The 27,342-nt window shown below is 38.8% G+C and overlaps 1 protein-coding gene across 3 annotated transcripts in view; it reads left to right on the top strand.

Moving 5' to 3' along the window:
- The window catches only part of PRKACB (protein kinase cAMP-activated catalytic subunit beta), a 116,847-nt gene extending 90,371 nt beyond the window's left edge, over positions 1 to 26,476 (top strand). For all 3 annotated transcript variants that reach the window (XM_073357219.2, XM_073357220.2, XM_073357218.2), the window contains exons 5-10: positions 3,876 to 3,958; positions 4,573 to 4,699; positions 6,696 to 6,791; positions 8,486 to 8,608; positions 15,295 to 15,459; positions 24,239 to 26,476. In XM_073357219.2, coding sequence (XP_073213320.1) covers positions 3,876 to 3,958; positions 4,573 to 4,699; positions 6,696 to 6,791; positions 8,486 to 8,608; positions 15,295 to 15,459; positions 24,239 to 24,364 — 720 coding nt within the window. In that variant the 3' untranslated portion in view covers positions 24,365 to 26,476. The remainder of the gene's footprint in view (positions 1 to 3,875; positions 3,959 to 4,572; positions 4,700 to 6,695; positions 6,792 to 8,485; positions 8,609 to 15,294; positions 15,460 to 24,238) is intronic.
- The last annotated feature ends 866 nt before the right edge of the window (positions 26,477 to 27,342 follow it).

Below are 27,342 nucleotides of genomic sequence, written 5' to 3'. Positions count from 1 at the left end.
TGTGTGTGTTGGCATTTTGGTTGTATTTGAAAAAGACTTAAGACCTTGTGCCTCTGCTCCTATCTGCTAAGCTAAAGCTTTTTTTCTCCTTCAGGAGAATAAGGGCTTGTCTATACTACACAATTTGTTGGCAAAAGGCAGCTTTTGTCAACAAAACAGTGGAGGTATAAATCTCCTCCCACTGACAAAACTCTCCTGCTTTGATGGCCAAGTAAAACCACCTTGACAAGAATCTTTTGCGGCAAATTTAGATCAACAAAAAGTCAGTGTAGACCCTGCATTCATTACATCGCCGTAAGTGGCCTCCAGGAGGTATCCCACAATGCCCACCATGACCACTCCGCTCATGGTTTTGAACTCTGCTGCCCTGCAGCCAGCTACACAGGCATGTGTTCCCTCCACTTTCAGGGCCCCAGGAAGTTTTGAAATTGCTCAGCGTGGAAAGCTATTGGCAGAAAGCACACTCCTGACTGGACGACAGGGAAGTGGGTGGATCTCCTTGGTCTGTGCGGAGAGGAGGCTGTGGCAGTACTCTGAGGGAATCACAGAATCAAACATTAACATGGAATCCTGCTCTCCCTGGTACTAGGACCACAGTGGCAGGCAGAGTGGGCTGCTGCTCAGAATAGGGGGGAGAGACTTGTGCTGTGCAGAGGTGAGGACTGATGTCAGGGTGTCCCCCTTCCCCCACCAGTATACTAGTCTCCACTGAACTGCAGTGGAGGGACAGGGGGACACTAATTGTCTGTGCACCAGCTTCTGTCTCAGGACTGGTTGTTTCTGGCTGCTGTCTGAACGTATAGACAGCATGCTGACACACTCACTCTCCCCCAACACACACTCTGTCTCTGTAACTCTTGTCACACACACTCACTGTCACACACTCACACCCCCACCCACTTATGTGGGCTTCTTGTGTTAGTGTTCAGTAGTGTCAGTTTGGTCATATTACCGAGTGCTACTTTAAAAAGTGGTTTAAAGTGTGTTACTTTTCGGGCACACACGGTAATCATTACAAGGTTCATAGCATGTTGCAAACAAACAATGCCAGGCTCAGTACACTACAGCAACACACATTACTGTGGCTCAGTCTTAATATGCTCCTCCAGCCGAATAGCCCACCTTTGGGCTCCTCTTACAGACTTGTGTTCATAACGCGCAGCACAATACTGAATAGCAGTGCAGGATCCATGCTTTCTGACAGAGATGATTGGGTTGCAGGTTAGCAGGGCAGTTGAAAAGTGGTTGTCAATCTAGTAAGATGCCGATGGAATGACAGGATTGAGAAGCTGTCATCATGTGACACTGCGCTTGCCCCTGCCCCCGTCAGGCCTTGCAAAACTTTTCCCAACGCTCCCTGTGTCCAGTTGCACAGTGGGATAGCTACCCACAGTGCACTGCTCTCTGTGTCGATGCAAGAGGTGCTATTGTGGATGTGCTCTATCGACACAAGGAGCATAGTGTGGACATGAAACAGCAGTTTAATTACAGTGGTGGCTGTCCATCGGCATAACTTGTGTCAACAAATCTTGTAGTGTAGACAAGTCCCAAGATTCAGTAAGTATCGGAGAGATCCATGTTACACATTTTGCTTGATGACCTTTGAAACATCTGTGACATACAAGAAATAGAAGCTAAAGAGAATATGAGGGAACTTAATGTTATGATCTTGTTAATCAGGTGACATTCTAAATTCCTTCTCTTCAGATTATTTTAACCACAGGTGCCTCTTAACTATGAAAAGTGTGTGTATAGATGGGTGGTGCGCAGTGTGGGGTGTATGCTTCGGAAGCATGAGCTTTCCAAGAGTCAGTGACATGTCAGCATCTTGGGAGTTGGGGATGCCCTCTCTATATTAGAAAGACCTTCAAAACTGAAGTGAAAATATAGTTGAAAACTAGCCATATACCCCACGTGAAATTCAATATAATTCCAATTATCCAAATTCCCTTTATCTGATAATCCTAGTTATCTGAATCCACAGCATGTCCTGTGTTAGTGAACAGCACTTCTGTTTGTTCAAATGTCCCGTTATTTGAAACTTTTGGGTGCCCCCAAGCCATTCAAATAAACGGGCGCATGCTGTATATTGATGAGCAAAGGAGAACTTGAAAATAACATGAGAAATTTTCAGCTTCCAGTGGGGAGGAATCTTTCAGAATAACTACAGTTACTTTAACAACAATCTTTATGCTCCATTTGGAAGAATTTTTTAAGTGCGGCAAACATTGTCTGCATGTATGTTTTGTGAGACACATTTATATATCTTATGGAGCATGGCCCTAATGAGAATAATAGACATACAAAAGTGTAGGGCTGGAAGGGATCTCAAGAGATCATGTAGTCCATCCCCCTGCACTGAGCCAAGGCCCACTAAATCTACACCATCCCCAAAAGGTAAAAACAATGAGGGGTCCTTGTGGCGCATTAGAGACTAACAAATTTATTTGGGCATAAGCTTTTGTGGACTAGAACCCACTTCATCAGATGCATGGAGTGGAAAATACAGTAGTAGGTGTGTATATATACACAGTACATGAAAAGGTGGGAGTTGCCTTTCCAAGTGGGGAGTCAGTGCTAACGAGACAATTCAATTAACAGTAGAATACCAAGGGAGGAAAAATCCAGAACCCTGCCTTGTTGAGCCAGACACGCTAGTTTGCTGCAACACAGACCCAGGTCTGGTCCACGCCCCCAAAGCTGCAGACTTGAACGAAAAACTGCTTCAGGACCCAGATACCCAGTTCCCAATGGGATCCATTCCCAAATAAATCCTTTTTATTCTGTATAAAGCTTATACAGGGTAAACTCATAAATTGTCCGTGCTCTATAAAGAGCGATATGCCCAGCTGTTTGCTCCCCCAGATATTAATCACTTACTCTGGGTTAATTAATAAACAAAAGTGATTTAATTAAGTATAAAAAGTAGGATTTAAGTGGTTTCAAGTTATAACAGACAGAACTAAGTAAGTTACCAAGCAAAATAAAACAAAACACACAAGTTTAAGCCTATTACATTTAAGAATACAGGTAAACTGAATACAGGTAAATCTCACCCTCTGAGATGTTCCAATAAGATTCTTTCGCAGGCTGGACTCCGTCTTAGTCTAGGCCCAATCCTTTCCCCGGTACAGTTCTTTTTAGTTCCAGCTCAGGTGGTAACTAGGGAATTTCTCATGACTAGCAGCCCCCTTTGTTCTGTTCCATCCCCTTTTATAGCTTTGGCACAAGGTGGGAGTCTTTTGTCTCTCTGGGCCCCCACCCCTCCTTCTAAATGGAAAAGCACCAAGTTTAAGATGGATTCCAGTACCAGGTGATATGGTCACATGTCCTGTGAGACCCCAAGCCTCCATTCTTCCCGGCCTGACTCACAGGAACGCAGGAAGGCTTACAAGTAAATAGCCATTTACAACCAATTGTCCTAGTCAATGGGAGCCATCAAGATTCTAAACCACCATTAATGGACCACACTTTGCAGAATTACAATACAGAGTAATACTTCATATTTCCAGTTTTAATACAAGAATGATACATTCATACATATAGGATGAACACACTCAGTAGATTATAAGCTTTGTAATGATACCTTACAAAAAACCTTTTGCATAAAGCATATTCCAGTTACATTGTATTGACGCTCATTAGCATATTTTCATAGAACATATGGCGTGCAAACGTCACAGTGGTGTCTGTGTCCTCTGTCTGACTTTTCCACCAACTACAATGTTGTTTTGTGTTGAGTATGTGGTTAGAGATTAATCTTTTACTTCTTTAGTAAAAAGTAAAATGTGCTTTACTTGAAAAATTGTTTTCTTTAGAGATTCTAGAATGTTGAATTCTTAATATTTATGTGTATCTTTTTATTTGGTGTTTAGGACAATTCTAATTTATACATGATTATGGAATATGTCCCTGGTGGTGAAATGTTCTCACATCTAAGAAGAATTGGAAGATTCAGGTTATATACTTAATTAGATTATTCCTTCAGAAATAAAAATCTAAAATTTCTAGTTAGTGTATTTTTTTCTTAAAACTGTAATCATTAAGGAATAGAGATTTAATTACATAATATGGGTACATGCATTTTAATTTTTCCCCTTGTCAGTGAGCTGAAATCATGCAGTGAAAGTCTCCTAATTACATGTATTAGTTTGCAATTAGTTAATGTAGGCTTTCATAATCTGTACAAGAGAGAATCCTGGGACTAGTGTATAGATTGTTGTTGGCAGTCTTTTTGGTTTCCAAAAGTCAATGCAAAAGACCAAGTGGAATGAAAACATTATCTTGCAACAAAGCAAGAATTAAATAAACAGAAAGATTTATCCTATGGAGCACGTTATCCCCTTATCTTGCATGTGCAATTTTAAATGTTATAAATCCTTGAGGATTGAGATTATGGGTATTTGGATACTAAAATCTTGTTGCTTGCCTTTGTTCTTTTTCTATCACATAAATAACCAGGAAACAATTGCTTGATATTTAAATTGTCTACAGCTTTAAGATTGTGGCGTTTTATATTGTAACTCCTTAAGGCTATTGTTAGAGGCATAATAATGTTTTAATTCATTGCAGTGAACCACATGCACGGTTTTATGCAGCTCAGATTGTGCTAACATTTGAGTACCTCCATTCACTAGACCTCATCTACCGAGATCTAAAGCCTGAAAATCTTTTAATTGACCAACAAGGATATATCCAGGTATGATGCTGGTGAACATATATATTTATATGGTTTATATATTTGAGAGTTTTGTAGTATGCTGGAAGTTGGGTAGTTCCTAGGAAGTGCATCTATGAATTATGGGCAGTCACAAACCTTGTTGAAGCTGGTAGATGTGACAGTCATCTTCCATTCAGGCTAAATGAGGGAGTGGTTAAATGTCCTATGTTTAGTAATGGCTAAAACAGTAAGAAGCCACTGCCCAAATCTCTGACCATCATGGGAAGGCTGGAGTAGGTGCTGAGCTATGCAGTCTGAAAAGTTTGTCCTTGGGTCTGAATGCAAGTGAAGGGGTGAGTATTGTTTGGTGGAGCTGTTTGTGACTGTGAGCCAGAAACGGATGTGCCAACAGGAAAACAAGCAGAGAGCCAGGAGAGACAATAAGTGAAGCACTGGTGACTTGGCCTTGAGAGAGAACCAAAAGAGAGCTTTTTGGGCAAAGTTCTGATTGGGAAGAGCCTTGCAATTGTGAGCAAAGAAACTGTCTTCTGTTTGATTCCTACTGTGTTTAAGGAAAGAGAACTTTATGCACATTATTTGTAAATACACAGGATGGCATCAGAGAAATAACTCACTATCATCAACTTCTCCTCCTAATGGAAACAACCTGCAAGACCCCATATATTGGCTAGCCACTCAGGCTAAAACGGCGTAAAAGCTTAGATTTATGCAAATGTAAATATTTGAATCTCACAGTACAACTGTTGAACTCAAATAGCAAGTTCTTGACGTTTCAGGAAAACTCCCATAAGGCACCTTCCACATACGTCTCAAGATTGTTAACTGTGCAATGCTTCAAACAACATAACTGCAAATAAAAATTCTCTTGATAAGTTTGATTAACAGTGTGACTGAAATTATAAAACAGAAAACCTTAATAGTTTGTCCACTCAGCCTAAAAGCACAAAAAGAAAAGAACAAAGATCAGTGTTTGTGATTTGGCTATTTTCAGTAAAGTCTTCGTAAGAGCCATCTGTCTTTGCAAGAGAGAAGAATATGTATTTGTCTTATACTGAATAAGTGGTTTTTGGATCATCATAAATGATTTTTTGAGCAGTGGCAAGTCAGATAATTTTATTATTATTATTATTATTATTATTATTATTTTATTAGCATTAGCATTAGTATTTTTCCTCCACCAAAATAATAATAATAACAACAAAGATATATGCCCTATTTATGTGGAAGAAGACTGGAACTTTCACCTACATAAAGAAATACCTTAGTAGCGGAGCTATGGAAACATTCCTCTTCCATTTAGCATCTCTTTGCACCTAAAGGAGTTTGTATTGAATAGTATATAATGTCTGAGAAAGTGTTTCAGAGGGATTAAATCAGAAGTTACTATCATCTGAAAAGACCTCCTTTATGATAGCTTACTTGATTACATAATGTTACATTGATGCTGCCAAAAGGGTACATATAATCCTTATGCAATTTTGCAGTAAAAATCTCCCAGATTTTCAAGGAGTTGCTGATCTCTTGACCAGCTGTTTTTTTTTTTCTGATCCAGTTGTCGAGTTATTTATGGCATCTACAGAAGTTGTGATCCATTTATCAATAATCACATTTTTCAACATTTTTAGCTATATTTAATAAAAAGACTATATTTATATTTAATAAAAAGTAACAGTAGGGAGTAACATTTAATACATGTATAATTCATCTGTAAAATAATAATCCATGCTTAGCTCTCATTGCTTTGCATTTTTTTAATACAGTGGCTTGTGCTCAGGGTGGAGTACCTGCCATATCTTTCCTTTTTTTAGTTTTATCAGTATTTTCATGAGTTTTTGTCTGAATTAAAGGATCAAAATAACTGGCTAAACAAGATGAAGTCTTATACCATATTGAACAAGTCATAAATGGTGAATTGCTTCTGTGGATGAAGATACTTTTCAGAACATCCTCGTAATTGAAATTTTTTTTAAACTACATTTAAAAATAATTACAAGTACTTTTCTTTGTGCTCCAGGTCACAGACTTTGGGTTTGCAAAAAGAGTAAAAGGAAGGACTTGGACGTTATGTGGAACACCAGAATACTTGGCTCCTGAAATAATTCTCAGCAAGGTATTTCAATATATATATCTTGAGAATAAGCACGGTCTTGTTGTTCAGGCCTGACATTTGATCCAATTTAACATTATTTATTTAATAATTGGCATTTGAGGCAGCTGCAGTAGTTAGGCACCTGTGAAAATCAGTCCCTGAATTACCAGTCCTTAGTAAAGTACACAAAATGCAATCATCTATGTTAATTAGAGATTATTAAAAAATACTCCAAATTATCTCTTAGTACATGCTCTTAATGCAACCTTGCAAAATTCTGTTCTCACATTTGCAAGTAACTTTTTGCGGGGCAGGAAGCAAATTATAATTAGGTGAGTTTTTTTCACTAGCATTTTTCATAAGTGTATGCCAGTTTTGCCTGCTCTGGTATATTTTCATGAACTAGTAAAATGAACTAGTAAAAAATTCCAGAAGGTAACCAGACCTGCATACTGGATAAACCAACAGGTATTTAGGAATCACCCCACTGAGGGAGTGTTTCAACCTGCAAGCATTATGCATTAAATCTTCTTCTTTTTTTAAAAGTCTTTTTAAATATAAATAAAAAAGTCAAATGTGACACTACTCTTTAAGCATAACTGGCTTATCTCACATCATCTCTTTCTTCAAATAATAAAACAAGTATCTGAATGGAGAAGGTATTATTATAATTAATACTTGGCTTTTATCCATAGATCTCAAAGTGCTTTACAAAGGAAAGCAAGTATCATTATCCCTGTTTTACCGATGCCCCCTTATTACACAATATCTTATCTATTGTCTGTAAAAGTCAGTCGAAACTACTTGTAACCTTCCAAGGTCTTAGTGCAGGGTGATGGTTCTCTTGAAACTGTTGGTGGTGATAATAGTTCTTAGTCGTTGTATCTTAATACACTTAACATGTAAAGCAGCACAGGAAGCTGCATTCCTTCCCCTCTCACTTCAGTATATTGATATCAATTTTTTCAGGGAGGACATTGAAGCTTGAGCTCAGGTCCTGGTAAGATCTCAGAAAAAGAACGTATTTTTAAGTGTACTGTTTGTAAATGTATTTGTAATTTAAGTAATATATTTTTCAGAGTAAACCGCTTTTGTTTAAAAAAAAAATGTTTTTCAGATAAATTTTAAGTACAGGTCAGTTAATAGATGAATCAATAAAAGCTAAATAACTAAATATTTTAAAACTGGTTTCTATTAAAAGCTTTGAGAGGTTCCATTTTAACTTAACTAATAAGTTTTAAGATACTAAAATAATATGAAGAATGAAACAGAGTATATACATTGCTAGAGGAATGATTGGACTCAATGAAATGTCTTTAATTTACTCTGAAACTAAGTTTCTTTCAAATAAAGACCTGGGTCTCAATATTTCTTCTCTGTGGGTGGGTTGCTGTGTGGGTGCTATTTGTGCTTTCTTTTGGGTGGGTGGGTTGTTGCACCTGTGCAGAGTCCCATTGATTTCACTGGGGCTCTGCCAAAGCACAGCAATCTGTGCAAGAAGTTTCAAGAACTGAGCCGTGAACTTAATCTCATAGTGCATCATCCATGTGTGTTTTAAGTCTACTACAAACTGGAAGTCATGAGGCAATTAATTTTGAACTATTCTGTTTTAATGTTTTATACTAATACTATATATTTTGTATTTGTAAGTGTAGAGGAACTCTTAAATCTTATTAGCTATGATAAAACAGTAATATTTCCCCTTTATCTCGCAGGGTTACAACAAAGCAGTGGACTGGTGGGCATTAGGAGTGTTAATCTATGAAATGGCCGCTGGATATCCTCCATTCTTTGCAGATCAACCAATTCAAATTTATGAAAAGATAGTTTCTGGAAAGGTATGCAAAAACTGTCTATTTTTAATTTTTTTTGTACCATTGTCTTTGCATAGCTTTTCCTGTAACCTGTGATTGTGGATCCACAATTCACTGATTTATTAGAGGTTGAGCGATTTAGATACAGAATTAGAAAATTCCAGTCCATAACATGTACTTTTGAATCCATGGATATCCTTACTGCAATAATAATTTTTAAAAAGTGCATACATTTTTTTAACTCTCTGAAATATTGCTGTGTTTAAAGTTTTAAAACTCAGATTCTTGCAGTCCCACACCCTGAATTTTATGTTTTCGTGTTTAAAAGAAAATGGCGAAGTAATCCTGTAGGTATATGTCACAAATCCACAGGATTGATGCTACACCCCGAGCTTTGAACAGTCTCTAGTAGGCACCTTCAGTGTGCCTACTTCTGCACAGAGTAGGCCACGTGGCCTCACTGCCTCCTTTAGACTGAACGTCTGGGGCTCCAGCACTCCTGTTTCACGCCATGAAGTCTGCTGATCAAATCCAACTGAGATAGACTCAGTTGGTCCCTGGTAGAGACTTGTGCATTCTTCAGGGACTAATGAACCTCACCAAGCATTTGCAGTGACACCCAAAGTGTTGTCAAAACAATGGGGTTTATTAGTCAACACTGCAGTGGGAATCCTTAGGTTAGCACAGAGAAAGGAAGGTTAAAGCATAGCCCATTCCGGTTAGCCTAGAGCTCCGCCAAGTTGTAATGAGCCCCATTGTTCAAGTTCTGTCTCTTTCTCAGGCCTGGTCTGTGCTACAGAGTTAGGTCAACGTAAGGCAGCAATCAGAAATTTGGAAGAGGGTGGCAGTTCCAAGAAGAAAAGGGAGGTTCTGTGTGAGAGAGAAGATATTCCACAAGCAGTGGACCCATAAATGGGGAAGAGACTTCCTTCCTGTGCAGACATTAAAGAGAACCAATTTAAGCTATTCAGTCAGTGGAACCCAGTATTCATGACAAAGACTGCAATGAAATAGTGTTAAAGGGACAGTGGAGATGAGGTGCATTTTCTCCGTTTATGGGGGAATGCCCCAAAATTAATCTTTGGGGAACAGATATAATTTAAAATAATCAAAATTATGAGGTTTCATATGATTAGGCCAATATGCATCAGTGCAGGAGCTTTTTTTCTCATTCAACTCCATGTGGAGAAACAAAGTAAAAATGAACTATGAGGTAAGAAATTCTTAGCAGTTTTACTTTGCTGATCACTTGCTGACAGGAGTTATCTATGGGGAAGGGAAAGGGGAACAACTGAACAGTTTGTGGGAGGCAGCAACATGTGAGACACGGTAAAAAAGAGAAGAGAAAGAAGAGGATGGCCTATTAGTAGGGCCCTACCAAATTCATGTTCATTTTGGTCAATTTCACAGTTATGGGATTTTAAAAATAGTAAATTTCATGATTTCAGCTTTTTAAATCTGAAATTTCATGGTATTGTAATTGTAGGGGTCCAAACCCAAAAAGGAGTTGTGGGGGGGAGGGGTCGCAAGGTTATTGTAGGGGGGTTGTGGTACTGCTACCATGACTTCTGCGCTGCTGCTGGCGGCAGTGCAGCCTGCAGAGCTGTGCAGCTGGAGTGTGGTGGCTGCTGGGTGGGAGCCCGGCTCTGAAGGCAGAGCTGATGCCAACAGCAGCACTGCAGAAGTAAAGGTGACATGGTATCTAAGGTGCCACAAGTACTCCTTTTCTTTATGGTATGGTATTGCCACCCTTACTTCTGTGCTGCTGCTGGTGGGGAGCTGCCTTCAGAGCTGGGTGCCTGGCCATCAGCCACCACTCTCTGGTCGCCCAGCTCTGAAGGCAGCGCAGAAGCAAGAGTGGCAATACCATGACCCCCCTAAAATAATCTTACAACACCCCCCTGCAACTCGCTTTTGGGTAGGACCCAATTTGAGAAACAGGGGGAGACCAGATTTCATGGTCTGTGACACGTTTTTCATGGCTGTGAATTTGGCCTACTTATTAGGCTGGTAGACATTGCCATGATGTACAGCCATATCACTTCATTCAGTGAGCTCATCAGATCTCCTAACTTAAACAGGTTTAACTGGTTCACCACTTGTACAAAAGACCTTGAGGGGAACCCAGGTGGTGCTGCTGATTCAAATACTGGCATTCCTCCTTCTAAGTCAGTGTGGAACCAATGTTGTAGCATGGTGTTACAGAATATTGCTTCTGATGAGTCTGTCTTTTGGATGAAATATAAAATTGAGGACACTTGTGATTACTAAATTTCCTGTGGCTCTTCCTGTAAAAATAGGTTATTAATTTACTTGGTTACATTTTGCCTAAAGTATTGACTTTTAGAATGACCACAAATGTCAATAAATCTCTCTTTACTGAAAGATTCTTTAAACTGCCTATTCATTAAAGGTTTCAGAGTAACAGCCATGTTAGTCTGTATTCTTAAAAAGAAAAGGAGTACTTGTGGCACCTTAGAGACTAGCCAATTTATTTGAGCATAAGCTTTTGTGAGCTACAGCTCACTTCGTTGGATTCATTAAATATTCATTAAAGATTTATCTTCATATTGGGGGAAAAAAAGGTTCATTTTTGCAGTCATTATTGTACCTAAAGTTTCTCTAGTTTTATTATTCAATATTTTTACTGACTCTGGGAAGGTAGGATGGTCTAGTGGATTGGGCACTGGATTTTGAACTCAAGAGAACTGGGTTCAGTTCTCAGCTCACCCACAAATTTCCTATGTGACCTTGGGCAAGACATGTAACCTACCCTCTGCCTCAGTTCCCCATCAGTAAAATGGGATTAACGTTTTCGTGCCTTTCAAAGTGTTTTGAGCGTAATATTCATTAGTAATTGTAAGGCACTCAGATACTACACTAATGAGAGCCATACACATGCCCAGACTGATAAATAGGAGGAGCATACTTAGCTATCAGAGCTGATGATTTTGCCACATCTCTTCACTGATTAAATAATCCTGCAGACTGCATTTAACTCTTTAAGTTAATTTATTTAATGACATTTCATATCTACAGAATACCATTGATCAATTGGGCATAGTAAGTGCCAAATTCTGGAAGCATGGATGTGGCAAGAGAGACTTTTTATTTATTTTTTTTTCCCAATTTCAGATCCTGCATTAGACTTTCTGATGGTGTTTCTTGGATCATTAAGGCCCTGTAAAACTATGCAGCAAAACCTGTATCAGCTAGATCTTCTTTAAACACTTTTGAAGCATAGTTCATGCTAACCTGGTTTACCTTGCCAGTGCAGACTGGATATGACTATTTTGTGTTTGAGATGATCTGTTAAATGGTCACAAATTTACTTTGACAAGGCAAACAAACTTTCATGTATTTAAACAATGCTCAGAATTGTTCAGCTAAGAGCTTGATTGGCAGTGTATGTGCTATCTATAGCGAGATTACAGGATAGGTAAATTTCTAGATTGAATTCTCACACATGACTGCTGAGTGTGCAATTAGCAACTAATTAGAAACCGGATCCTCCTAATCCGATACATGAGTTCAGTAGCTATGTGTCATAAATATAAAGGGAAGGGTAAACCCCTTTGAAATCCCTCCTGGCCAGGGGAAAGCTCCTCTCACTTGTAAAGGGTTAAGAAGCTAAAGGTAACCTCGCTGGCACCTGACCAAAATGACCAATGAGGAGACAAGATACTTTCAAAAGCTGGGAGGAGGGAGAGAAACAAAGGGTCTGTGTCTGTCTGTAGTCGTCTTGGCCGGGGACAGAACAGGAATGGAGTCTTAGAACTTTTAGTAAGTAATCTAGCTAGGTATGTGTTAGATTATGATTTCTTTAAATGGCTGAGAAAAGAATTGTGCTGAATAGAATAACTATTTCTGTCTGTGTATCTTTTTTGTAACTTAAGGTTTTGCCTAGAGGGGTTCTCTATGTTTTTGAATCTAATTACCCTGTAAGATATCTACCATCCTGATTTTACAGGGGGGATTCCTTTATTTCTATTTACTTCTATTTTTTATTAAAAGTCTTCTTGTAAAACACTGAATGCTTTTTCATTGTTCTCAGATCCAAGGGTTTGGGTCTGTGGTCACCTATGCAAATTGGTGAGGCTTTTTATCCAACATTTCCCAGGAAAGGGGGGGTGCAAGTGTTGGGAGGATTGTTCATTGTTCTTAAGATCCAAGGGTCTGGATCTGTAGTCACCTAAGCAAATTGGTGAGGCTTTTTACCAAACCTTGTCCAGGAAGTGGGGTGCAAGGTTTTGGGAAGTATTTTGGGGGGAAGGACGCGTCCAAACAGCTCTTCCCCAGTAACCAGTATTAGTTTGGTGGTGGTAGCGGCCAGTCCAAGGTGTAATATTTTGTACCTTGGGGAAGTTTTGACCTAAGCTGGTAAAGATAAGCTTAGGAGGTTTTTCATGCAGGTCCCCACATCTGTACCCTAGAGTTCAGAGTGGGGGAGGAACCGTGACATTATGGAATGCCCTTATAGTGGTAATTAACTAAACACAAAACACCAGAGGGATTCCCTCTGAGACTTTTTCCACTCATCTTATCCAGAGCACCTTGTCCAGTTCTCAGAGAACACTTTATGCAGTTACCTGGAATCCAGAAAACTTAGTTCAACTCCAGATTTCTCGGGCATCTTTATTTGGCATTCAGAAAAGCTGTGCTGAGTTGATCCTACTCAGGTGAAGGGGCAGGTATAGGGTGTACCACACATCCAAAGTTACACAAAAAACATCTTTCTTTATATACACTTACACATTATACTGCATTTGCTATACATTGCATCACGCGTTATTGGATTAGTTACTTTCCAAGAACCAATCCCTGTGCAGCATGCTCTGTCCGTGCATTGTCCACACTCAGCCTCCTCTTGAAGACCTCATCTCTACATTCCTAACTTATTTTGTCCATTGTTCCCTTGTTCATAGTGTGACGGGGCAAGGTCAGATGGCTATAGAAAAGTAGTGGGAGATAGATATATTAGCTCCAGGCTAAACAAATCCCTGGTACCAGGATAAGTGAAATGGCAGCTGCTCCAGGTCAATTAAGACACCTGGGGCCAATTAAGAACTTTCCAGAAGGCAGGGAGAATGCTAGGTTGATTGGGACACCTGAAGTCAATCAGGGGCTGGCTGAAACTAGTTAAAAGCCTCCCAGTTAGACAGGTGGGTGTGCGTGTCAGGAGCTCTGGGAGGAAGTTGCACTGTTGGAGAGACTGAGTAGTATACACCATATCAGGCACAAGGAAGAAGACCCTGAGGTAAGGGTGAAGTGGAGTTTGAGGAAATGAGGGCTGGTGTGGGGGAAGTAGTCCAGGGAATTGTACATGTCATGTTTCTAAAAGGTCAGCTACCATCACTGATACTATTAGGGTCCCTGGGCTGGAGCCCGGAGTAGAGGGTGAGCCCGGGCTCCCCCCCCCCCAACTTTGCCCCCTGATTAATCACTGAGACTGGGAGACAACAGAGACTGTGCAAGGAAGGATAACTTCTTCTCACCTCCCTCGCTGGCTTATGATGAAAATGGCTCAGTAGACTGTGACCCTTGTCTCTAGAGAGAAAAGGGTTATGTGGAGGATCACAGTGAGCCTCTGAGGCTAGTGAAATCCGCCAGGAAACGTGGGACCCACGGAGGCAAGGGCAGAGCTTTGTCACAATAGTAAATGTTTCCCAGGGTATTCTCCCTCTTATCTTAGCTGTCTCAGACATTCTATCTTTTTAGTCTACTGACCTATTTACTTATCTTATTTAGCACAAACATTCTGTTTTCAGCATAATGATCTGTTTTACCTCCCTAATTCTATCCACCAAGAAATGAGCTCTCCCTTCAGGCGTTGACTACTCTTGTCAGTCCAGGCCTCAGCTACAAACAATCATATGCTTTCGGCTTACCCTTTCTCAGTTCTGTAAGGAAAAATAAATCCTGTAAGATTTAAACCAGTTAAAGATAAGCCTTTTATTGTACTAAGGGCTTATAGCTCCAACTGTGCCAATGTGAATTTTAGTAGTTTCATCATTATCTCACGTATTTTGTTTTTATTTTGTAGGAATTTTTAATAAGTATTTATATTTCACTGTCAGTTTTCACAGATCTTATATATTCAGTCTTCTTTTCTATAATTATGATTTTCCAAATCAGAATTAAAATTGCTGTCCTCATTCTTCAACTTATTTATCTGATTTCACCAGCGTAAGTGGGATACAAACCACCATTTGTGTGCATAAGTCAGGCAAGTATCCCCTCTTTACTGGAAAAATCAGTTATACTCTCAAAAATGGGGAGGCAAAATCTGATGCTAGCTTAAAATTTGGTTTTAAAAATTATTTGATGAAGGGGTACCCAGAAGTGTTGGAGAGACATCAGTTAGTAAAAACTAAATTAGTTTCTTAGTCCTTACAGAATCACTTCCGTATGCTGAAAATTCAAAATAAAGAAATAAATAATCCAGAGACAGACAAGACCTAGAAAATTTCAGCCCAAGAAGCGAAAATTTGACAGTTATATGCCATTGGAAAAGGCCCTTTGAAATAAAAATGCATAAGCAACCTTAACTTCACCTGTGTCTATGTGCTCCAACTGATATGTATGGTTAGAAGTGTAGAATGACTCCACAGTTCTAATTTATATGAGCATTGTTCTCTTTACTTCACAAAGGGGGAGAAAAAACAAATGTAATCTATATTATGGTGTTAATTTATGGGTGTGATTTTTAGGTACGGTTCCCATCACACTTCAGTTCAGACCTGAAGGATCTACTAAGAAATTTACTCCAGGTAGACTTGACCAAACGATATGGAAATCTAAAGAATGGTGTAAATGACATAAAGAACCACAAGTGGTTTGCTACAACAGATTGGATTGCCATTTATCAGAGAAAGGTAAGGCGCTTCCTCATCTAATTAATTAAAATTATATGTATTTCTGATTTCATTAAGCAAAGTCAAAGTTGGGTATTTTAAATTGTATTATGAATGGAAAAGTTAGCAAATTTGACACATCCAATTCAAATGTTCTGAGAAAAGCATGATATTCCTTAGGGTCCTGAGGAATGCATTAAATTACAAAGGACAGGTATACTTATCCTCAGCACCTCATGCACTTCCCTGCTCCCCTAATGTGTGGTTCACGCTCTACTCTAATTTCTTTCTTGCTCATCTTCAAAATGAGCTATTTCTTGCACCTCTAACCTTCTACTTAATCCTTAACATATAATGGCTACTGAAATTGTCCCTCCCACTAAGAAATCTTTATGTTCTTTGCCTAGTTGTTCTCAGAAGCCAGCCTGTTCTTCACCATGGAGATGCTCTGGTCTTAATCCAGGGATTTGTCTCCAGCCTTTGCTATTACACACTCAGCCTCTGCTGTCATACACCTTTCCTCTGCTGTCTTCCTCTGAGAACGGCGGATCTCGTTAATCTTGAACACACAGAAGATTTTTTTTAAATTATCCAGTATGTTTTTCTAGCACTAGTGCAGTTCCATCAGGGGTAGCAATGTTGGGATCCCTTCTAGTGGTTGGATGCAGGGCCAGATTTACACTTCACATGTCCCTAGGCACAGCACCTTCAGCATCCCTGTCCCCTCCACCTACAGCTGACCTTCATATTTTCTTTAAAAAATGAAACTTTTAACCCACTTTTCACTTTTAGGTGCCCTAGAATGCTGGTGCCCCTAGGCATGTGCCTAATTGAAAATCTGGCCCTGGTTGGCTGTCACCATTTTTACCACAGTGTTTTCTAGACTAGCTCAGGTTCTGAGCAGTCAGACAATCCTGGCAGCAAGCCTATGCTAGGGCTCCCACTGCTGGAGCTGTAGCAGAATGAGACCTTAAGAAAATTCTCATCGTAGATACAACTGCTGAGAAGGCTGGCAGAAGGGCAAGATTTGGTTCCTGACAGAGTGAGTGAAGCAGGGTGGGACTTACTGCAGGCCCTGCCTCCCAGCAGCTCCCAGAATCTGCTCCCCTCTATGACATAGTGCCACTTTTGTAGCATCACTAAGCAACTGGAAATTAGCCAGTTCCCAGATGACATACACCTAGGAAATGAACAGTTTCTTAGGTTAAACCAGTATTTTTCTGTTCTTTAAATAGGAAGTAGTAAAATTTTAAAATCTCATTGGTTTTGTTCTGAAAATTTTGAGAGCAGAAATAATTTATTTTAATTGAGACATTTGTCATAAATGAGTTTACAGTCAAGTGACACACTTCGGCGAATATTAGTATCTTATTCAAATGCTAACAGAGGTGTGAAAGTGCTGCTATAATAATAATTTTAAAAATTATTTTAAAGGCCAAACCTAAAATCTAACAATAGTTTATAAACAGTAACTGGTTGTCTGGTTACACAAATTGACAGAACTGTAGTTGTAATCACTGATGTATTAATTACTATAAGGCAGGGTACTATTAACACATCTTGCATTCTTTGTGTTAAGTGGAGACATTTTAAGAAAAGATTTAACGTTACAGAACTGTAATTATCTCTTCTCTGTGTTTTTAAATGCCCATATAAAACACAATTTATATGCAGGGGGGATTCCTCTGTGATGTGCCTCTGTGATTTTTTTTCCTATAATAATAAATATTTTAATATTTTGCTACATATGCTTAACCTCACTATCCTATTGTTGTCAAAAACTTTTTTTATCAGAAGCAAGAAATATCTAAAAGTGAATTAGTGACACACCTATTGCTACTTTATATTATCCTTTGTAAAAGATTTGGAATACTAATGAAGAATGGCTTTGAAATTATTAATTATGGGAAATAAATACTATTAGAAGGCTAACACTATAATAATACAGTACAATATTAATATTTCAGGGTGTATTGAAACCTAGAGATCAACTGTTATGTTTGATGCCATCTTTTCACAGTGACTCTTTTCACCAGTGCTTTTTTATAGTAAAGTCACTTGCCTAAACTGGACCTACTCTGCATAATGAAAAAATAGTTCCTTAGCAACTAACATGGTATGAATAGTACAGTTGAGTTACACTTGTGCATAATACAGTCAGTTATTTAATATTTCAGATAAGATCAGATCCTCTCTTTCTCTTTATGCATGCATAGGAATTTATTAAAACCATGTCTGCTAATATGGCTTTAATTAAGGCTGAACAGTATTTCCATTACATATCCCTGTTCCCTTGTGAGCTCACCTTCAGAGATTTCCACTGGTAGGGATCTGAGAATAATATTATGAAAAATAACCCTGTATTGCAAGGACTAGTAAACATCTAGGGCTTTTCATTTGAGCTAGCAGGGGTTCCTAATACAAAATTTTTGGTGGCCTTAGATTGCGGCCACCAACTCTTGCTGGTGGCCGCTCTCGCACTTTTTTCTAAAATACTTAATTAGCTTTAAGAAAAACAAATAAATATACACATATACACGTCCAAATCATTGTAATTTATTTATTGCTAGCTAATAAGTCCATTGTAGAAAAGTGATATTAACATACAAATCACTTTTCACAGCAGACTTAATCAGCCTTGGGGACAAATTAAGCTCTGTGGGGGCTAGAGCCCGAAGCTGCGCCACCATGGCCTAGGGCCTGCCATTCTGCAGCCTGAACCTGGGACTGAAGCCCAAAGCCTGAGCCCCTCCGGCTTTGGGAAGGTGGGGAATGCAAGGTGGGGAACGCACCCCCTGCCTGCTCTTCCAGCATTGTGCTCCAGGTGTCTCCAGAAGGGGGCAGGGCCCAACCCCTGCTAGAAGCCCCAGCAGCCAACAGGGAGAGGGAGGGGCTGTTATTCACCACACAGCCCAGGGGGCTGTGGCCACAAGAATTCCAGATGTTGCAGGTGAGGTCTCACCAGTGCCTTGTATAACGGTACTAAAACCTCCTTTTCTCTACTGGAAATACCTCGCCTGATGCATCCCAAGACCGCATTAGCTTTTTTCACGGCCTTATCACCTTGGTGGCTCATAGTCATCCTATGATCAACCAATACTCCAAGGTCCTTCTCCTCCTCCGTTACTTCTAATTGATGCATCCCCAGCTTATAACTAAAATTCTTGTTATTAATCCCTAATTGTATAACCTTACACTTTTCACTATTAAATTTCGTCCTGTTACTATTACTCCAGTTTATAAGGTCATCCAAATCTTCCTGTATGATTTCCCGGTCCTTCTCTAAATTGGCAATACCTCCCAGCTTTGTTTCATCTGCAAATTTTATTAACACACTCTCACTTTTTGTGCCAAGGTCAGTAATAAAAAGATTGGTCCCAAAACTGATCCCTGAGGAACTCCACTGGTAACCTCCCTCCAGCCTGAGAGTTCACCTTTCAGTAGGACCCGCTGTAATCTCCCTGTTAACCAGTTCCTTATCCACCTTTCAATTTTCATATTGATCCCCATCTTTTCCAATTTAACATGATTTTGGTAATTAATTGAGCTTTAAATATTCATGGTAAATAGGCCCAATGGCCTGTGATGGGATGTTAGAATAGGGTGGGATCTGAGTTACTACAGAAAATTCTTTCCTGGGTATCTGGCTGGTGAATCTTGCCCATATGCTCAGGGTTTAGCTGATTGTCATATTTGGAGTCAGGAGGGAATTTTCTTCCAGGGCAGATTGGAAGAGGCCCTGGAGGTTTTTCGCCTTCCTCTGTAGCATGGGGCACAGGTCACTTGCTGGAGGATTCTCTGCTCCTTGAAGTCTTTAAACCACGATTTGAGGACTTCAATAGCTCAGACATAGGTGAGAGGTTTTTCGCAGGAGTGGGTGGGTGAGATTCTGTGGCCTGCGTTGTGCAGGAGGTCGGACTAGATGATCATAATGGTCCCTTCTGACCTTAGTATCTATGAATCTAAGAAAAGACCCTGGTGGCCACATTTGATAAACGCTGCTTAAAATCCCAGTTTTAGTCTGTTCGGTTGGTTTTTTTGTTAGGGAATAATATGGGAACAAATGGAGGGAGAATGAGGGTAATGGCAATAGGAACATATGGTTACATAGGTTCGGTATGCACTCAGGCTATTGAGCACCCACTTTTTCGTTCCTGCCTTGAGGGCAGGGATGTATGTTTGTATAAAGCCATGTGCAATGAGGCCCTGTTCTTATTTGTGATTTCTAGCTTCACAAATATTAGTGAGTAGTACTGTGGACCAGACATGCGTATGTCTACATCAAAGGTGGCAGTACAGGAAAGGAAGCTGGTTCTGCAGAGCTGCTACTTCCCTCCATCCAAATGCAGATGTGGGGCAGGAAGTTGGAGCCTTCCTATGCTGCACTGGGTATAAGCACAATAGTTTCCTCCCTCCCCAGCATAGCAGGGAGTCACTGTCTCCCTCTCAAGATATTCAAGTCAGTGCAATAACATGCCACTCCTTGCACTATGCAGATCATAATGTCATGATCTAACACTAAATAGTAGCTGATGTTTTCAGATCACAATCTCTTTAAATATTTGGCAGTCTGTCAGATTCACTGACAAATTTCAGTAGGCAGATTTGTTGTGATCCTCAGAGGTCCCTATGATTTTGGATCTACAAATAAGATTAACCATTGCAAGGTTTAAAAGCAATAAAAAATGGCAAAAACACCATTTGGCCACTAGTATGTTGCACAGGCACATTCTGTTTCTAACACATAAAATGTTCGGATAAACATCACCATACAAAATCATATAAAACAGTATCAAAGTTTACCCTTCTCCTTTAAAATATAAGGGTTTCACTATAGGAAAATGGTGATACTAAAACTGTATAGGTATTTTTTGAATTGTATGATTTCACAAACCACTTCAGCTTTACTTTCTTGGTGGTTGTGAGATACCAGAATCCCTTGATGTCAACAAAGAATCCACCATAGTGGTCACCTCTGCTGTATTCCCTTTGTATAAAGTTGTGTGGTTTATTTTTGTCCTGCATACCTTCCCTCCACTCTGAAAGCCCTCACATTGCAGTGACAGTCCTTTGGGCCAAAGAAAGTGGTTTCAGCTCCCTTTGGAACTTGTCAGCTTTGTTTTTAACATGGCCATAGGAGGATACCATGTAATATACAAGTGTGCTTCTCTTGCCACTCCACAGAGATCAGATAGAGGCCTTGGCGTTCAAGACTGGTTTACTTGATTCCCACATGGCAGCATGTTGTGCTTTTGCTAGGCCTCTGGGCTGCACTGTAATCGTAGAAATGTTGAGCTGGAAGGGACCTTAGGAGGTCAGCTAGCATCCACTGTGAGGCAGAATTAAGGAAACTTAAACTATCCTGACAGCTGTTTGTCTAACCTCTTCTTAAAAAAAATAAAATGATGGCGATTCCTCAGCCCTCCCTAAGCAATTTATTCCAGTGCTTCCTGACAGGAAGTTTTTCCTAATATCCAACCTAAACCATCTCTGCTGTAATTTAAGTCCATTGCTTCTTGTTCAATCTTCAGAGGTTAAAGAGAACAATTTTTTTCCCTCCTTATTGTAACAGCCTTTTATGTACTTGAAAACTGTTATCATGTTCCCCCCTCAGTCTTCTCTTCTCCAGACTAAACAAACACCATTTTTTTTCAGGTTTCAGAGTAGCAGCCGTGTTAGTCTGTATCCGCAAAAAGAAAAGGAGGTCTTGTAGCACCTTAGAGACTAGCAAATTTATTTGAGCATAAGCTTTCGTGAGCTACAGCTCACTTCTTCAGATGCATTCAGTGGAATCAGTCTTCCTTCATAGGTCATATTTTTTTTACCTTTAATCTTTGTTACTCTTGTCTGGACTTTCTCCAATTTGTCTGTATCTTTCCTGAAATGTGGCACCTAGAACTCGACACAATACTCCAGTTGAAGCCTAGTCAGCACAGAGTAGAGTGGAAAAATTACTTCTCGTGTCTTACTTAAACCAGTCCTACTAATACATCTCAGAATGATGTTCGTTTTTTTGTTTGTTTGTTTTTTGTTTGTTATTTTGGCAACAGTGATTATGACTCCCAGATGCTTTTCTGCAGTATCCTTGCCTCAGCAGTCATTTCCCATTTTGTATGTGTTCCTTCCTAAGTGGAGTACTTTGAATTTGTCCTTACTGAATTTCATTCTGTTTACTTCAGACCATTTCTCCAAGTTGTCCAGATCATTTTGAATTTTAATCCTATCCTTGAAAGCACTTGGAACCCCTCCCAGCTTGGTTTTGTCCACAAACTTTATAAGTGTACATGCTATGCCATTCTCGAAATCATTAATGAAAATATTGAACAGAAATGGACCCAGAACTGATACCTGCAGGACCTCACTCGATATGCCCTTCCAGCTTGACTGTGAATCACTGATAACTACTCTCTGGGAACAGTTTTCCAACCAGTTATGACCCACTTTATAGTGGCTCCATCTAGGTTGTATTTCCTTAGTTTGTTTAGGAGAAGGTCTTGTGAGACAGTATCAAAAGCCTTACTAAAGTCAAGATATACCACATCTCTTCCTCTTAGACTTGCTTCTCATGAGATCTTACCTACCAACTCCCTGAATTTGCTAAGGTCTGTCTTCTTGAAATCCGTTATCCTTTTTGTGCTGTTTTCCCTCCTACCATTCCTTAGAATCATAAACTCAGTCATTTCATGATCACTGAAAGTGCCAAAGTACCTTCCATTTTCAAATTCTCAACTAGTTCCTCCCTATTTATCAAAATCAAATCTAGAACAGCCTCTCCCCTAGTAGCTTTCTCCACCTTCTGACATAAAAAAATTGTCTCCAATACATTCCAAGAATTTATTGGATAATCTGTGCCCTGCTGTGTTGTTTTCTCAACAGATGTTTGATTAGTTGAAGTCCGCCAGTGCTCAACTATCTTTATAGTTAAATTTTTTTCCTAATACCTAATGTGATTCTCCCTTGTTGCAAATTAAGATGATTACTTTTTGTCATACCCTCAATGGATTGGGAGAACAGTTGATCACTGTCCTCTTTATAACAACCTTTACCTATTTGAAGACTGTTATCATGCCCTCCCTCAATCTGTTCCCGAGACCAAACATGCTCAGTTCTTTCAAACTTTCCTCATAAATCATATTTTCTAACCTCAAATATCTGTCTTTCTAATATTCATCTTTAATACTCTTTGTTCACAAGAGGCAGTAATATGTCTTTTGGAGCATCTGCAGAAAGTAGCTGATTATTGAACTTACACGGATGAGGTGAATCTGCTCATTCATTTCAATTTTACTCTTAGAATTAACTGTAGGGAAAATTATAGTGGAGTTTCTGACCTCATTTATATTGAATAGTGTGAATAATACCTTTGGAAGGAATAGAAACAACCTTGGGGTTTGTTTTTTTTTAAAACAGTGTAGTCTGACCTATCTAACTTGTTAAACCCAACCAATTACTTAATCCAATCACAGGAGTCAGCCTTTTGAGGCATGCTAAAGCTAAACTGCTGTGGGTGTGTCATGGAGATGACATAATTGTTCTCCTCATAGAAATAACTATAGTGAAGGAGTTCCCTGGATTTTTTTTAAAAATCTTTCAGTAGCCATATAATTTTGTCCCAATTCTAGGTCTGGTTGGATGGGCTCTTGCTTCTCATTTAAACAGACTTTTTTTCATTTTAGGGAGATCTCTGAGTAATGTGGAACAATTGTCATGAGGGGTCCTGAAAGTTATATTTGAGCAACATGTATGTGAAGCTGCGGGGGAGATAGTCAAAAGATTTGGATTTTCATCCGGTATATATGCTGATGATTCACAATAGCCCCTTCCATTATACTCAGTGCCAACTCTCTCCTTTCCTAATGCCTGGCTGAGATAGGGGCATGAATGAGAGCAAACTAGTTGATGTTCAATGCAGGCAAGGTGCCCGTAAGTAAGAAGTGTCAGGGAGCTTCAGCTGAAATGATGTGTGCTCCTGTTATTGGGTATTGCCCAGTCTTTTGGAAGGATTTTTTTTTAATCTGGGAGGTTTGGATCCCAAATTGTCCCAGGATTTCTAGGTAGTGCTGCTAGCCAGGAGTCCATTTTTACGTCTCTTCAACCATTGTGATAGATTCTCTTGCATGCAGCCTTCACTGCATTATCTCTACCTTTATCATCTCCAGGAAGCAGGATATTCTCAACAGGAAATTCATTTTCCCCTGTTGTCTGTTGGAATCTGAGTTTTTTGACCTTCCACGTGCAGCATAAGAAATAGCTGTATTTGCTTAGGCTTTTGTCTGAGATGGTGACTGAGAATCATAGAATCATAGAATATCAGGGTTGGAAGGGACCTCAGGAGGTCATCTAGTCCAACTCCCTGCTCAAAGCAGGACCAATCCCCAATTTTTGCCCCAGATCCCTAAATGGCCCCCTCAAGGACTGAACTCACAACCCTGAGTTTAGCAGGCCAACGCTCAAACCACCGAGCTATCCCTCCCCCACAAAGGTGGTAATCTTTCTCTGGACGAAAGTCATTTTTGTTGGACATTTGTCAGTAAGTGATATGATTTTAAATTTCTGTGCATACATCTAGACACTACTCGATATGTTCATTTTAGAAAGCCCTAAGTAAATGTGATAATGGATGATATTGGGTAAAGTTATTCTGATTAAGCTTTCTCACTTGCCAGTGATAAAGAAGTGCTGGTGGAGGATCAAGGGTTTTTTTTTTATGCTTGTTACCATATCAGTAAATCTAAAAGGTAGATTTTTACTTGTCTGCTCTTTTAACTGACATCTTACGTGATTTTTCTCTCAAATATAGGTAGAAGCTCCTTTTATACCAAAGTGCAGAGGACCTGGAGATACCAGCAACTTTGATGACTATGAAGAAGAAGATATTCGTGTGTCTCTAACAGAGAAATGTGCAAAAGAATTTGCTGATTTTTAGTATGTGTAAGAGGACAAGATGACATCAGGACTTACATTGGGATCTTTGCACTCTATTAACTGATGAGGTGAAGCTGAGACAGTCATATGTCAAAACAGTTACCTAGTTACTTCATTCCACAAAGCTGACTGAGGTCTTTATTGCCATCTTCCATGTGTGCAGTTTGCACCAACCCTTATAACTAGGCACAATTAAGCAAGCACTGTTTTGCTGTATCACAGAATACTAGACCACTTTCCTACTTATCTTTGGTTTCTGTCGTTTCATTTGTTTCTGTGTAATGTTCAGTTCCCTCTTTTAAAATGAAGTAGTTTTACCCAAGAATGCTCCATTTTATTTTGAATAATGTATTTGTGCGAGTGAAATGGAAGGTGTTGCGGCTACTGTGATTTAGACTGAAGTGGAAGATAAGTGTTGCTTCTAGTCTGTGCCAGCCAATACTTCTTGTCTGTCTTGTATCTGAGACTACAGTTGATTATATATATATATATTTTTGGTAGCTCAGACTAAATCTAGCCAACATTTTTAGCATTTTTGAAGGTAGTATTTATCGCCACATAAGTCTATGCTAAATTAACTTAAAAACATTACTTCCTGGAGCCTGACCAAAATTAACATAAATTGGACAGCTTAAGTAGGGGACAGTAGCTAGACCCCGTGCCTTGGTTTTCTACATACCTGCAGTTCTCTTCACTGCCTCCTTCCTTTGTATTCCTCACCTGGGCAGTAGGTAAATATGCCATAACCTGTCTGTGCCATGGGAAACACGCAATCTCATTGAGTAGGAACAGCTGTACCGGGTCTGAACTTCAGACCATATTTAACCAAGTAAATTGCCAGCATTTCAGTCTGTAGGTATTAAATGGGTTTTTAACACCATAAACCCTAAACTCTTAAAAGAAGTTTTGGTCAGTATTGTAACAGAATATGACTAACTAAAAAAAGTCAATGTTGTGTCTCCGAAAGTATTCCTTGTTTAATACCCTTTTTTAACTTAAGGCGTTGGTTTGAAAAACAAAATAAAAAAGTGCTCTGTCATTAGCTATGAGGAAACAAGGGGGTTTAGCAAATGCAAAGTAATATGAATGCATTGCTAGATGAATATGGTGTTGTTGTTTTTTTGTTAGCTGTTAAAATAAAAGAGGTTATCGCCAAGTTTTTATTCTGGTATACTATATTAGTAAACTGGGGATGGAGAACTGTTATGATCATTTGATTTTTAATTACAGTGCTTCATTCATGTGTAAAAGAGACATAGTTTAAAAACTGCCACAGTTGTTTTCTTAGTTACGTTGCGTCTTCATTTCTAACCTAGTTCCTTTCAATGAAACAGAATGTATGATCACACAGATGTAAGAATTTGGGCTTGTATACTCTCACCAACTGACTTAAGATACTGCTGCCATGTACTAGCTTTTGGCACTTTTACACATTTATTTCAGTGTTTATTAATAATCAGTGGCTCAGCACATTATTTTTTGCTTTTAAACTTATCCATACTATTTTTATTTGTGCACTTGATTCTGGATATCTCAGTGACCTGTCTTTAAAACAGCACATCTAAACAGTTTAAAATAAACTAGGCTCATATTTTATGATCAATTTACATGCATACAAGAATGACTCGTTTTTATTAAAACTGATCTATATTGATACATAGCTATTGTATTTGTTTGAATGTCAGTGCAGATGAACCATTGACATTACATCCTTTTCATCTGTATGACACTCCTTTAAGAAAAGCCTTTGTAGACATTTTACAAACCAGTATGAGCTGTAACATCCAACATTCTGTATGTCTTTAGGTTGTCAAGCATTTTTGCACAACATCATTAGGAGGTTGACACTGATTGCAGCCTTTGTCCACCCATATTTACATACGTACAAGAAAAGTATAAAATACTTTGCTGTAGCAAATTTTATGTAATAAAAATATATCATCACATTAATAAATTAAAGAAAAACTCTTTGTATAAAAAAATGTTAAAATCTTTTGTATTTCATTTAGACTGAGGACATGCTGTTGTATGCTAGCTGTATGCGATAAATTCTACAGTAACTTTGTTGTCGTTTATGAACTTTAAAAGATTTTAATAAATGCTGGAGATCACAGTTTGATTGTTTATTATTTTAATTTTCAGTCATTTATAATCTAATATGGTTACGAGATTTTCTATTTTGTAAAATACAGTGATCATTCACCCTGGGTGTACAATAAAACAGAGGAGTCTAGGGTATTGATTCTAACATGTCTATTTGATATCCAGATTAAACTCTAGATGGGCATAAATTGAAGCGGCCTCTTAATAATTTCCATGATGATATGCTATTTCTTAATTGTATCAACAAGCAGTTAACTATGGGAAGTAAAATAAATTTCCAACACGGCATAATAGACTTCAGTAAGGAAATGAGATTTTATTTGGGGTTAAGAGAAGGAGCATAGTTTCCATGGCATTAGTGAGTACATTTGACAATGTGAATATTATGCAATCCTCTCATTTAAACACAGTCATAAAAATATAACCACAAGAATGTCATGATACTTGTGTTTAATTTCAAAAATCCTTTTTACCATTTGAAAAATTGTATATCTAAAAATAAAGGCTTGTTAATTTTACACAATTGAGGAATTAAGTGTTGAACTATATAGTATATTTTAACTGTACTCTAGTTATATGCAATTTCATTTCCAACATAAAGGATTGTATCTCATTAAGTAAATCGCTTCTTTATTCTCGTCAGTGGCATTAAAACCCTTATTTTTAAATCCCTAGTGTTGAAAATATTTTACTTTTTTTGCAAATAATTAGATGTTTAAGTACTGCAATAGTGTGAAATATAGTAAAAATTTACTAGAATGTTGTATATTAATTGTTTGTTTAATTGTACCACATCACATACATGGTTTCTTAAAATTGAATTTACTAATAACTGGGAAAGACTCTGAGTAATGTACTGAACATACTAGGTTGGGC

This window comes from Lepidochelys kempii, chromosome 8 (genome assembly GCF_965140285.1).
Source record: "Lepidochelys kempii isolate rLepKem1 chromosome 8, rLepKem1.hap1, whole genome shotgun sequence".
NCBI classification, from domain to species: Eukaryota; Metazoa; Chordata; order Testudines; family Cheloniidae; genus Lepidochelys; species Lepidochelys kempii.
Note: the sequence above shows the minus strand (reverse complement) of the source record. Positions and strands in the feature narration are given on the sequence as shown.